At 39.3% G+C, this 14,348-nt stretch overlaps 1 protein-coding gene across 1 annotated transcript in view; it reads left to right on the top strand.

Annotated features, from left to right (window-relative positions):
- The window catches only part of ENOPH1 (enolase-phosphatase 1), a gene marked incomplete at both ends in the record, with an annotated part of 39,111 nt that overhangs the window by 12,247 nt on the left and 12,516 nt on the right, over window positions 1–14,348 (top strand). The window contains 3 exons of the mRNA XM_080697338.1: window positions 5,166–5,267; window positions 6,601–6,803; window positions 11,660–11,792. Of these exons, the coding sequence (XP_080553464.1) occupies window positions 5,166–5,267; window positions 6,601–6,803; window positions 11,660–11,792 (438 nt within the window). The remainder of the gene's footprint in view (window positions 1–5,165; window positions 5,268–6,600; window positions 6,804–11,659; window positions 11,793–14,348) is intronic.

Raw genomic sequence — 14,348 nt, 5'->3', positions numbered from 1 at the left:
GTCTCTCTCTCTCTCTCTCTCTCTCTCTCTCTTTCACACATACACATACACACAAATAAACACACAAGTTCACAGACATATTTGTAAAATTCTGGGTAAAGTGCAACATCTTTCATACAATGGCATTTTGAAATGATCTATAAGTGAATTAAACTGAAGATAAGGCAATCATCACAATTATTTCTGGAATTTTTCTTTTCATTACTGGAGATTGAACTCAGGGCTTTTTATGTGCTAGGCAAGTTTTCTATCTCTGAATTAACACCCCCAGACCTTTTTATAAATTTTTTATTTTGAGACAGGATGCTCACCAGTTTCTGAATCTGGCTTAAAACGTGCAATCTTCCTGTCTCAGCCTCTGAAGTAGCTCAGATTACGGAATCTACATTTGGAGTGAGCATCCCTAGATGGTCTGGAGAACAAAGTTTGAAAGACACTAACCTAGCTGGGTGTGGTAGCACGTGCTTGTAATCTCAATACTTGGGAGGCTGAGACAGGTGTATTAGTTTTCCATTTTTCTCATTTAAGATCAAGAATGAGTTTTATTGAGCTTAACTAAGGCTTCTTTGCACGTATGCCGAAAAATTTGCCGTAGCACACTGTTTGTATGTTTTTGGATCTTACTGGGGTGCCACATGGGAAAAAGCAAATGAATGACTATTTTTATTGGGGTAGATGAAATTTGAGTAGTGAATTATGAAGGGAAGCAAACACTTTAGTTTTTCCATTTAAAAAGTCATAATAACGCTGGGTGTGGTGACGCACGCTTGTAATCCCCTTGGTTGGGAGGCGGAGACAGAAGGATCGCGCAGGTTCGAAGCCAGCAGTGCTGGCTTAAGAGACCCTGTTTCCAAAAATAAAAAAATAGGTCTTGGAGTGTAGCCCGGATATAGAAGGGCTTCCAGGAACCCCAGTACCACAAAAAAAAAAAAAAAAAAGTCATAAGAGCCAGGTATAGTGGTGCACACCTGTAATCCCAGTGCTTGGGAACTGTTTCCAAAAAACAAAAAGGTAGTTGAGTGTGGTAGTACATGCTTATAATTCCAGTACTTGGGAGACTGAGATAGGAAGATCACAGGTTCAAAGCTAGCCTCCGCAACTTAGCAAGGCTAATGAGACCGTTTCCGAAAAAGAAATAAAATTGGGCTGGGGGTTGTAGCTTGGAGGTAGAATGGCTCTGGATTCCATCCCTAGTGCCCAAAAGCTAAAATATAAAAAATTAAAAGGCTGGTGGTGTAGCTCAAATGTAGAATGCCCCAGGGTTTACCCCCTAGTATCAAATAAATAAATAAATGTCATAGTAACTTTCTTGGGTTGTATATTTTCATTTGGGAGTTGAACTTAGACTTGTTGGGCTTTCTGAAATATTAGAGAAATTGTAGGGCCTGGGGATGTAGTTTAATGGGAGCGCTTTCTTAGCATATGCAAGGCCCTGGGTTTGCTCCTCAATATGGCCAAAACAAAAAACCTAATTATATTTGCCAAACCTTTGTTTTGATCATGGGAGACACGGTGCACAGTGAAGAAAACCTAGTATTTTTTTCCTACCAGTCCTCTAACTACATCCAAACTTCTTCAGGGCTGTTAGGAAATATAAGTTTTCTGCTAGCTTTTTCTTTCTCCTCTTTTTTTGGGCCTTTATTCACTGTCTTGTAATAGTACTTAAGACAAAAAAAAAAAAAATGGTCTAGAAACTTGTAAGAGGGAGTCAAAAGGAGAAGTGAGATAGTGTTGTCTGCTCTCCACAAAGCTGGGCTAAGGACTGGTATGCTATGGTACTGACCCAAAGAAATGTGTTTCATTTGACATATGACTGATAGCATGGCAGTGTCTTAAGAATAAGAGTCATTATTCCAATTACAGTGCATCATGGATTCCTGCTTTGTAGGGAGTAGGATTGCTTATTTGGGGGATCTTTTGCCCAGTCTGAGATGCATGGACACACTTGAGAACCTCTGGTCTATACATGCAGTGGGTACCTGAGAGTTTTCCTACTCTTGTTATTATCTTGTCTACTCTTCTCTGGGTTAATCCTGTTTACCTTTGGTGATTCTCAGGCATTGTGTTGTCAGGTTTCCTTTATACTCCTAAAAATTATTGTAGAGCCAAAGGACTTTATGTTCTATCAATATTTATCATATTAGAGATTAAAACATAGAAAAATGTTTACCACTCTACTTTTATTTTTATATTAATTTATTTTTTGGGGGGAGGGTCTGGGGATGGAACCCAGGGGCATTTGACCTCCAAGCTACACTCCCTGCCCTATTTTTTATTTTTAATTTTGAAACAGGGTCTCACTAAGCTGTGGAGGGCCTCACTAAGTAGTTGAGGCTGTCCACGCACTGCGATCCTGGTCTCAGCCTCCCAAATGCTGGGATTACAAGCGTGCACCATCACACCCAGCTTATTAGTCCTGTTTGTTTGTTTGTTTGTTTGTTTGTTTGTTTGGTGGGTCTGGGGATGGAACCCAGGGGCATTCAACCTCTGAGTTACAACCCCTGCCCTATTTTTTTATTTATTTTGAAACCTGGTCTCACTGAGTTGCAAAGGGCCTCACTAAGTAGCTGAGGCTGTCTGAGGACCGCGATCCTCCAGTCTCAGCCTCCCAAATGCTGGGATTACAAGCGTGCGCCACCACACCCAGCTTTTATTAGTCCACTTTTAAGCAGCAACAGTTCCATTACATTTTGAACATAACTATATTTTATGAAAAATAAAAATATATTTTATATTATTTTATTTTTATTTATTTTTTTGTGGTACTGAGGATGGAACCCAGGGCATTCTACCTTCGAGCTATAACCCCAGTCTTATTTCTATTTTTCTTTTTTTTTTTAAACAGGGTCTCATTGAGTTGCAGAGGGCCTTATCAAGTAGCTGAGGCTGTCTACAAACTGATCCTCCTGTCTCAGCCTCCCAAATGCTGGGATTATAAGCATGCACCACCAAGCCTGCAAAAAATATTTTTAGAAAACATGGTTAGGATAGTAGTATTGTATATCTTTGTACATCATTTGAATGTCTGCTATTAAAGACATCTGCATTTGATCTTTTATAATGCTACTTATCCTGTAACCTCTGGAAAACTATGTGCACTCCTAACAAAAGCAAAAAAGATGGTTGATCATTTTAGTATTCTTATGAAAGCAGTTATACTTTGAGAAATTAATTGATTTTTGTGGCTCTTGAGAGTAAACCCAGGAGCATTCTACCTTAGAACTATACCCTCATCCTTGTTTTATTTTTATATTGAAACAGGATTTCACTAAATTGTGGAGGGCCTCACCAAGTTGCTGAGGCTGGCCGCAAACCTGCCTGTGATCCTTCTGTCTCAGCCTCCCAAGTACTGAAATTACAGGTGTGCGTCACCATGCCTGGCTCGAGAAATTAAAGCATAAGTTTTGTTGTTATTTCTCTAGTAAAGTCTTTCCTGACCTCTCTCACTAAGTCAAATTCTCCTATGCCTAAAGTATTAGGTACCTTTTACTTGTAGCATTTATTAAAATTTTTAATGTTTATTATCTATTTCTATTGGGCTCCTTGAGATTAGGGATCACGTATAGTTTTTGTTCATGATTATATTTCTAGTTCTTGTCATAGTGCCTGACTGCCTACATAGGTCATTTAGTAAATATTAGGAGAAAAGAAGAGTAAATGAATTTAAATAAACAGACTTTTAAATTCAACTCAATTAGCTGGGCATGGTAATGCACGTGTGTAATACCAGTGCTTGGGAGGCTGAGACAGGAGGATTGCACAGGTTCAAAACCAGCCTCAGCTACTTAGTGAGGCTCTCAGCAACTTAGTGAGACTGTTTCCAAATAAAGTATAAAATAGGTCTAGGAGTATAGCTGGGAGGTAGAAAAGCCTCTGGGTTCCACCCTCAGTACCACATACAAAACAAATAAGTAGATACATTCAACTCAATTATAATGTTTCTTTTAAAAAATGTAAAGTCTTTTCTGCAATGTATACTTGGACTCTGCAAGTATATATTCATTTTCTGTCTTTATTTAGAGTAATTATACCTAAGACTATTGCCAAACACTGTACCCTAGATGTCCACAACATTCTGCTAAACTGCACTCACCTCTTGCACCACAGTATATGTTTTCCTCCCCTTCTTACTGACTTGCTTCTTAAACTTATTGACAGTAAGGGATTGTTACTTATTTATCTTCTCTGTCCACTTCTCCACGCCCTACCAAAGGATTAACATATCTTGACACATAGTAGATATGAAACAAAATTGTTGACCATATTACAATTTGATTTGAAAAGATGTACATCCTATAATTGCAAGTAAATGTGAAGATTTTGACCAAAGTGGAGCTGAGGGATGGTTCTTTGGTAGAGCAGGTACTTAGCATGTACATGGTCCTGGGTTCAATCCCCAGCACCAAATAAAGAGTTAAACAAAATGCTGACTAAAGAGAAATCATGTTCCTGACTACGCATTACTGGCAGGTTATTAGTGATTTGTTTTGAATATCACTTTTGTATACATTACTTTATAGATAGTCTGATTTTAAAAAATTTGTCATGTGCAAAAATCTTTTCAGCAGGTATTTGAGTTATATACTGTGGAGTTCATTGGCGATACTATTGGGAGCAAGACACACAATCTGTGCCCTCAAGGATATGTGCTCTAGCAATATAATTCAGGAGTTGGCAGACTTTTTCTCTGAAGGCCAGATAGTAAATCTTTTAGACTTCATAGGCCATAAGGTCTCAGTCTAAATCTTCAACTCTGCCACTATGGCCCCGGAGTAGACAGAAATACATGTAAATAGGTGTGTGGCTATGTTCTAGGAAATCTTGGTTAACAACAGTGTACAGTGGACCAGATCTGGCTAAGAGGTGGTGGGAGTTTGCCAACTCCTGGTCTAGTTTACATATTTCTTGGTCCCTCATAATTTAATTGAAAAATATGTATATTCTACAGTTGCAAGTAGATGTAAAGATTTTGACCAAAACGGAGCTGAGGGATGGTTCTTTGGTAGAGCTGGTGCTTAAGTTTGTACAGGGCCCTCTGACCACAGTAACCACAGTAATTTTCATTGATTTACTTGTTACAGTTAATGAAAGTGAGATTATAGAAGAACTTGATCTTGTGCAATTGACAAAAGCTAACCTTTTTCTTTTTTAATACTTTTGTCCAGGATATTTTATTTCCTTACATCAAAGAAAATGTCAAAGAGTATCTGCAGAAACATTGGGAAGAAGAGGAGTGCCAACAGGATGTCAGTCTATTGAGGAAACAGGTTGGGACATTTCTCTCCCATGTTCCCCTGAGTCTAAGATTTGGGGATGCCTAGGGACTAAGAACATGCTCTGAGCATATTGTGTACTCAGTGCCCTGGATTCAGAGGGGATGGAAGTTGTACTGACTTGCCAGCTTAGGAATTCACAGTAGGTAATTAGACAGCTGGATCATGGCAGTTTGTTTATAGAATTGCCTCTCTCAGGAGTTGCTTAAATTGCACATAAATATCATGTATTAATTTCTGAGTGGAATGCAAAAGATTTTGTGCAGTCTCATTACATATTTCATTAATGTTGCCAAGTGACTGTACCTCATCATTTTCTGCTCTCTCCCTTGGGCATGAACCCTCACAGCCCCCTTTTGAGTGCCCTTGGTTCTTCACCTTGACTGCCCTCCAGACTTCTTGCCCAGCTCACCCTGGGCCCAGCCTTCAGCCCTACCTGGGTGTCATGTGCTTCATTCTGCTCTCTTCTCCTCCAACCCCAGTCCTCATTCTGTCTTTTCCTTCTACATTGTATGTTATGGAGCTCCTAGTCTCCTGAGTTTCTTATTAAATTGCTTCAGGGGGAAAAATCTTCCATGATGTGCAATGCTAACTCACTGGAAGTTAGTTTTACTACACTAATTATTGTCTAATGTTCCCTTTCCATTTAATATTAGGAGTCAGGATTGGAAATATTGTCACATCCTTTGAGTCATGGGGTATTTAGGTTTGCTGAGTTTTCAGGACAACGCAGTATTGATCTGAAATACTCCTCTTTCCTTTTTTATTGTCTCAAACATAACATACATGTTGACACATATAGACATTTTTCACCTTTTATGTTATATAAAGATATACAATACTTTAGAGATTGAATTGCATTGTCACAAGGTCATTTATTCTAAGTAGCTTTTAAGGTTTTTGCAAGATAAGGGAGATTGGAGGATGCTGGGTATGAACCAGTCCCATTACTTCACTATCGTCATTGAATTCCAGCATATACTAATTTATGAGGGGTTTTTAGTTTCTTTTTTATTTAGTTAATATTATAGATAAAATGGTCAGATATAATTGAAATCCTGGTTTGTTCATCCTATTGAGTAAATCAAACCAGGTGTTATATCATTATATGCTCTCTTCTCACATACAGCATATTTCTTGGTTTAAATTTCAAGTAATAAACTTATAAACTTATTAAATATAATCCTGTTTCTTTTAGGGATTATTCTTTTAAAAATAATTTGCTAGTGATATTTGAAATAAATTGGTTTACCTGGTTTTGGGGTCTCGTGTTTAGTTGTTTTTTTTAAAATATGCAAGAAACAAAATTCTTGTCTCTGATTTAAAGGCTGAAGAAGATGCTCATCTGGATGGGGTCGTTCCAATCCCTGCAGCTTCTAGGAGTGGGCTAGATGACCTGCAACAGATGATCCAGGCTGTGGTAGATAATGTATGCTGGCAGATGTCTCTGGACCGAAAGACCACGGCGCTCAAACAACTGCAGGGCCACATGTGGAGGGCGGCATTCACAGCAGGGCACATGAAAGCAGAGTAGGTGTTCACAGGACTAAATGGTTTACCAGCCCCAAATCCAGATATGCCCCGCACTAGTTTTTACTCCGTTGTAAGTTGCACAGTTAGTAAAATAGGCAAATCAACATTGTTTATATTCTAACAAGGAGTCCTTTTGTTTTTTCAAAGCTGGATTTCATCCAACTAACTCCACAAACCTGCATGTTTGGCTTTGTGAATGGTGAAGGACTTTTAGTCCTTGTTTAGAATAGCTTCTTAGAAAATGGTGACTTTCTTGAACTCAATCTTATTTGACCTCCTTATAAGTATTATATTGCTGAGAATTATTTCTTTATTTCTTTATTTATTTATAGTGCTGGGAATTGAACCCAGGGCATTCTACCTCTGAGCTACAACTCAACCCTATTTTATTTTTCATTGTTAAATAGAGCTTCATTAAATTGCTGATGCTGGCTGCAAACTTGAGATTCTCCTGTCTCAAGTATTGGGATTACAGGCGTGTGCTGCCATGCCCAGTTTACTGAGAGATTTTGTGTGTGTGTGTGCGTGTGCGTGTGTGTGTGTGTGTGTGTGTGTGTGTGTGTGTGTGTGTTTACTAGGTGTGAAATCCAGGGGCTTTCTACCTCCGGGATATACTCCCAGACCTGTTTTTTATGTTTTATTTGGAAACAGGGTCTCACTAAGTGGCTGAGGCTGGCTTTGAACCTGCATGATCCTCCTGTCTCAGCCTCCCAAGTACTGGGATTACAAGCATGTGCCATCACACCCAGCTCCCTGAGAGATTCTTAATAAAATACTTAGGATTTTAGGCTGTTACGTGCTATAAACCTTCAGATCCCAAGCTCTACAAGCTGCCTATATTTATTTTGTTTCTGTCAAATGAAATGTCATTCCTTTCTGTATATCATAATGATTTACATTTTAAGGGATATACTGGGATTTTAGGACATGCCAATGATTTGGAAATATCAGCTAGCTTACTCTATATAAAACTAAAAAATGTAGAGCCAAGAGATTGTTTAACCAGTAGTTAGTCCTCTTTTGGTTTATTATAAAACTAGAGACTTAGAATGAATTACTGTTAACAGGTCTCAAGCCCTGCTTTGGAGCAGTAACAGTGGTGCAGCTGGAACACAGAAAAGTTCAGTTACCACTCTTAAAATTGTATGGACTGATTTGGAACTTGTCAAATTTTCTTTCAACTAATGCAGCATATTAAGCTATTTAACTCATTAGAATATTTCTTTGACATTTTCCAGTTATCTTTTAAATAAGATGGCTGGTTCCATGTCCCAAGTTCCTTGTGCTTTTCAGAAAGAATTGTAGCATTGATAAAAGACACTTCAATGTCAGGAGTTAGAGCTAAGTAATTTCATATTTGCTGATTGGCAAATATGAAATTAATTTTTTTTGGGGGGGGTGGTACTAGGGTGGAACCAGGGACTTTCTACCTCCAGGCTATACTCCCATACCTATTTTATATTTTACTTGGAAACAGGGTCACTAGTTGCTGAGAGCCTCACTAAGTAGCTGAGGCTGGCTTCGAACCTGTGCGATCCTCTTGTCTCAGCCTCTCAAACACAGATTACAAGCGTGTGCCACCACGCCTGGCGAAATTAATTTTTTGTGTGTCCTGGTGATTGAACTCAAGGGCATTCTACCTCTGAGCTACCCTCAGCCCGATTTTTTATTCTTTATTATGAAATGGTCTTACTAAGTTGTGGAGGGCCTCACTAAGTAGCTGAGGCTAGCCACAAACCTGTATCCTTCTGTCTCAGCCTCCCAGGTACTGGGATTACAAGTGTGTGCCACCTTAACTAGCTTAAATTTTTTAAGATATATTTATTTTCAATGTTTTTTTGGGGGGCGGGTCTGGGGATGGAACCCAGGGGTACTTGACCAACAAACTACACCCCCTACCCTATTTTTTATTCTTTATTTTGAAACAGGGTCTCACTAAGTTACAGAGGGCCTCACTAAGTAGCTGAGGCTGTCCGCAAACCACAATCCTCCGGTTTTAGCCTCCCTAATGCTGAGATTACAAGGGTGCCCCACCACACCCGGCTTCAAGGGTTTTTTTGTATAATAAAAACTATTGATTTTATTAATTTCCAAGAAAATGTAATTTGTTTACTAGCTACTCAAAGATTTAAAGCATTGAGCATTTAATTTTTTTATATACTTTATTGGTGTATTATAGTCTCGCCTCATAATGTAAATCCTGGTGACAATAACATGCATGCACATAGTATTTGGTGGCTTCCTTCCCCTGGACCTCTTCCTGTCCTTCCTCTTTCCCATATTGGAGTACTCAGATTGGCATTGTTTTTTTCTTTTCTTTTACTTATTTATTTTGCAAAACTGGTAATTGAACCTGGGGACAGTCTACCTCTGGGCTACACCCCCAGCCCAAGTTTTTATTATTTATTTTGAAACAAGGTCTCCCTAAGTTGCAGAGGACCTCATTAAGAAGCTGAGGCTGCACTCGAACCTGCGACCCTCCGGTCTCAGCCTCCCAAGTACTGGCATTACAAGCATGTACCACCATGCCAGGCTTCTTTTTTTCTCCCTCCCTCCCTCCCTCCCTCCCTCCCTCTTTCTTTCTTTCTTGCTTTCTTTTTACTGGGGATTGAACTCGGAGGCATTCGACCTCCAAGCTATATCCCAGCCCTATTTTTTATTATTTATTTTGAAACAGGGTCTCACTAAGTTGCAGAGGGCCTCACTAAGTAGCTGAGATTGGCTGTGAACCTGCAATCCTTCTGTCTCAGCCTCCCAAGTATTGGAATTACAGTTACGAGCCACCACTTGCGGCTGACATTGGCATTTTCACATATGTTAACTTAGCCATAGCCGACGGTAGTAATTCCTTCAATGATCCTCACTCTTCTCCCTTTTCTTCCCGTAGATCACCTCTCTGGCTCTACTGAGGTTTTCCCTACATTATCTAGAGTCCTTCTGGTATCCGAGTTATTCCCTAGCTTCAATATACTAGAAAACTCATGATCCTTCACTTTCTGTGATTGGCTAATCTCACATACATTGTTTCTCTAGGTCCTTCCATTTTTCTGAAAATGACATAATTTTGTTGCTGAGAATTCCATTGTGCAGATATCTCATAATTTTTAATCCATTCATCACTTGATGGACGCCTAGGTTGGTCTATAATTTGGCTATTGTGAATTGTGCTTCTGTGAATATTGATATGCATATATTACTGTAGTTCTTGGTTTCAGTCCCTTTGGAAAGATACTCAGGAGTGTTATAGCAGATCATATGGTGGATCTATTCCCAGTTTCTGAGGAATTTTCACACTGAACTTCTTAGCGCCTGAACTAATTCGCAATCCCACCAAGAGTGTTAGAAGAGTTCCAGTTTCCCTACATCCTCACCAACATTTGTTGTTGTTTGAATTTTTGATGATTGCCATTCTGATTAGGGTTAGATGGAATCTCTGTAGTTTTAACTTGCATCTCTCTAATTGCTCATGATGTTGAACATTTTTTCATGCATTTATTGGCCATTTGTACCTCTTTTGTGAAGTGTGTCTATTTAGTTTTTTTTTTTTTTTTGTGGGTCTGGGGATGGAACCCAGGGGCATTCAACCTCTGAGTTACAACCCCTGCCCTATTTTTTTATTATTTATTTTGAAACCGGGTCTCACTGAGTTGCAGAGGGCCTCACTAAGTGGCTGAGGCTGTCTGTGAATCATGATCCTCAGGTCTCAGCTTCCCGAATGCTGGGATTACAAGTGTGCGCCACTACGCCTGGCTTGAAGTGTCTATTTAGTTCAATTGATCACTTCTTGATTGGGAAGTAACAGATCTTTCTTAAAGCATTTACATGCTTTCTTAAAGTACAATGGACATAAATTAGCCTTTTGTTTTTATGAATTACAACAAAGTTATATTGTTGCTGTTTTCTGTTTTTGAATTCCTTGAGAATTAAAAAAAAATCTTATTTCATTCCTTTATCTATAATCCCTTTTTTCCCCCATGGTTCTAAGATTTGAATCCAGGGTTATTCTAACTCCAAGCAGCATTCCTAGCCCTATTTTATTTTTTATTTTGAAACAAGGTCTTGCTAAGTTGCTGAGGGTGGATTCAACCCTGCAGTTCTCCTATCTCTGACTCCCAAGTACTGGGATCACAGTATTTTACCACTATGCCTGGCTATAACTATGCCTGGCTATAATCCTTTTTTATTGTCAAAAACCATTCTGTTAGCTGAGCATGGTGGTGTATGCTGCTAATCCCAGTACTTCATAGCTCCATGGCTAGCCTCAGCAATTTAGGCCCATCACAATCTAGTGAAATCCTGTTTCAAAATTTAAAAATAAATAGCTGGCTTTGGTGGTACACACTTGTAATCATAGTACTTGGAAGACTGAGACAGGAGGATCACAGGTTTGTGGCCAGCCTCAGCTACTTAGTGAGGCTCTTGGCAATTTTGCGAGACCTTGTTCCCCCAAAAATAATTAAAAATAAGGCTAGACATATAGCTCAAAGATAGAATGCCCCTGAGTTCAATCCCCAGTTCCACCAACTTATTTTTTTTTTAAATAAATAAAACAGGCTTGGGAATGTAGCAGTATTTTAACCAGGGTAGAATACCCCTGGGTTCATTATCCAGTACCTCACACAAGCACACACACAAGCACACACACACACACACACACACACACACACACACACAAGCAGCTGTCTACTCAGTAGTTGTTTCTAATCTGCTGTGATCTTGGAACTCCAGTAATAGGTGTATTAGTAATATATTTCACCATTTGGACACAAATAGGTCTGTGGCATCTATTTTGCCTGATTTTCTTTTGGCTCATGAAGTGTTTATGTATTTTAACTTGGTGGCTTTTTTTCTAGGTTCTTTGAAGATGTAGTTCCAGCAGTCAGAAAGTGGAAAGAAGCTGGAATGAAGGTGTATATCTATTCTTCAGGGAGTGTAGAGGCACAGAAACTCTTATTTGGGTATTCTACAGAGGGAGATATTCTTGAGGTAGGTTACTTGGCTTCCTTTGTTTTGATACTATCAACGCATAAAATATTAAATGATAAAATATACTGATAGTTATCAAATGAACCAGCACCCAGATAATTGCATATGTATATATATATATATATATATATAGAGAGAGAGAGAGAGAGAGAGAGAGAGAGAGAGAGAGAGACAGACACAAAGGGAGGGAGGGCGCATGCAGTCATGAGCAGATTATAAAAGAAGTAGAAAAATTGGGGAATATATTATATAGGAAAAGGAAAAATGTTTTGTGTGGTAGTTTATTTTTTTATTTTTTACTTTTTAAAATTTTTTTGCAACGCCGGGCGTGGTGGCGCACGCTTGTAATCCCCGCGCTTGGGAAGCGGAGACAGGAGGATCGCGCAGGTTCGAAGCCAGCCGCGCTGGCGTAAGAGACCCTGTTTCAAAAATATAAAATAGGTCTGGGAGCGTAGCCCGGAGGTAGAAGGGCTTCCAGGAACCCCAGTACCACCAAAAAAAAAAAATTTTTTTTTTGCAGGTCTGGGGATGGAACCCAGGGGCATTCGACCTCCAAGCTACACCCCCTGCCCCTGTTTTATATTCTTTATTTTGAAACAGGGTCTTACTAAGTCGTGGAGGGCCTCAATAGCTGAGGCTGTCCGTGAACCACAATCCTCTGGTCTCAGCCTCCTGAATGCTGGGATTATAAGCTTCCGCCACCACGCCCTGGTACCAGTTTTTTTTTGTTGTGGTGGTGGTGGGTGTTTTTGTGTGTGTGTGTGTGGGGGGGGGTACTGGGGTTCCTGGAAACCCTTCTACCTCTGGGCTATGCTCCCAGACACCTATTTTTTATATTTTTATTTGGAAACTGGGTCTCTTAAGCCAGAGAGTCTGGCTTCGAACCTGTGCGATCTTCCTGTCTCCACCTCCCAACTGCAGCGATTACAAGTGTGCACCAACACTCACGGCTCAGTTTTTAGATCAAACTCTCTTAAACTTTTTTGCCTTTAAAGATCAGCTGGAGAGTTTGTTAAAAATATAGATCCTTAAGTTGAGTGTGGTGACATAATGCCTGTAATCCCAGTACTTGGGAGGCTGAGACAGGAGGGTTATAGATTGGAGGACAGCCTCAGCAATTTAGCCGAACTCTTGGTAACTTGATGAGACCCTGTTTTAAAATAATTTCTTTTTTAAACAAAAGGGCTTAGGGGTATAGCTTGGAGGTAAAATGCTCCTGAGTTCAATTCCCTTGTACAAGGGGGGGGGGGATACATATATACATATATATCTCCCTACTTAGCTACTAGCAAATTAGACTCCTCAGGTCTGGAATAGAGATCAGGAATCTGCACTTTAATATCCATGTGAAGTGATTCTGAGGGTGGTACTAGAACCTATTTAAAAAGCATGTATGTACGTACATATATCCTAACTTATGAGCTAGCATGTAAATTAGCTATCCTATCAGTTTTGGAAAGTCAGCAACTCAGAAGAAACTAATTGAATGCTTCTTTTGGTTTGAAATCAGGTAAGAAGAACACATTATTTTTATTTATATTTCTGATTTCTTCTGTATAAAGTGGCTAATAAAATTTGCTCTTCATATTTAAAAAAATTAGGTGGTATTCAAAATAGGATCATGCACAGTGCTAAAAAATGCATCAAGACTTTATTAATTTTCTTCCCTGTGGTTGTGGTAGGGGTTGAACCCAGAGCCCTCCAAGTGCTAGGCAAGCGCTCTACCACTGAGCTATGTCACTCAGCTCTAAATTGATTCTCTGTGTACAGAGAATACTTTGGCTTTGGAAGTTGTCATATTTTTATTTTGGTACATTCTTTTCATCTTATTTTTAAATCAAAATATTAAACCAATAATGAGAGCCTTTGATAATTGTGCTCTGAATACATATATAAATTTTTCTGTTCTCTAATGAAACAAGCAATAAGGTAGAAGTAGATAGGACATGATAATTATCTACTGAGTTCAATAATAAAAATTTTCTCCAGTTATCAAATAAGGCAGAGAGAAAGGAAATAATCAAATTCAATCTTTAAAGAAAACCTTAGCAGGGCGTGGTGGCACATGCTTGTAATCCCCGCGCTCAGGAGGCGGAGACAGGAGGATCGCACAGGTTCGAAGCCAGCCTTTCTGGCTTAAGAGACCCTGTTTCCAAATAAAAAAGTATAAAATAGCTGTCTGGGAGTGTAGCCCGGAGGTGGAAGGGCTTCCAGGAACCCCAGTACCACAGACACACAAAAAAGAAAACCTTAATATTGCCTTAATTTGTCTTTGATCATTAGGCTTGTTTTTTATTTATTTTTATATGCTTTTATTGGCACATTAGTCTTACACTGTTGCCGACTAATCTCAGTCGGGTCGTTATTGTCCGTTCCCGGTCAAATCCTCAGAAAGATGGGGCAAAAGGCAGGTGGAGTTCTGCAGCCTCTTGTCTGCAGCGATTCTTTCTCCTTTAGGGACTGAATTTTCTTTAGGTCCCTAAATGACGACGCTTTGGAAAGAATCTGAGGTGGACAAAGGCTTTTTGAGCCAATGACACTTTATTACGAAAACCC

Source organism: Muscardinus avellanarius (genome assembly GCF_963383645.1).
Source record: "Muscardinus avellanarius genome assembly, chromosome: 6".
NCBI classification, from domain to species: Eukaryota; Metazoa; Chordata; class Mammalia; order Rodentia; family Gliridae; genus Muscardinus; species Muscardinus avellanarius.
Note: the sequence above shows the minus strand (reverse complement) of the source record. Positions and strands in the feature narration are given on the sequence as shown.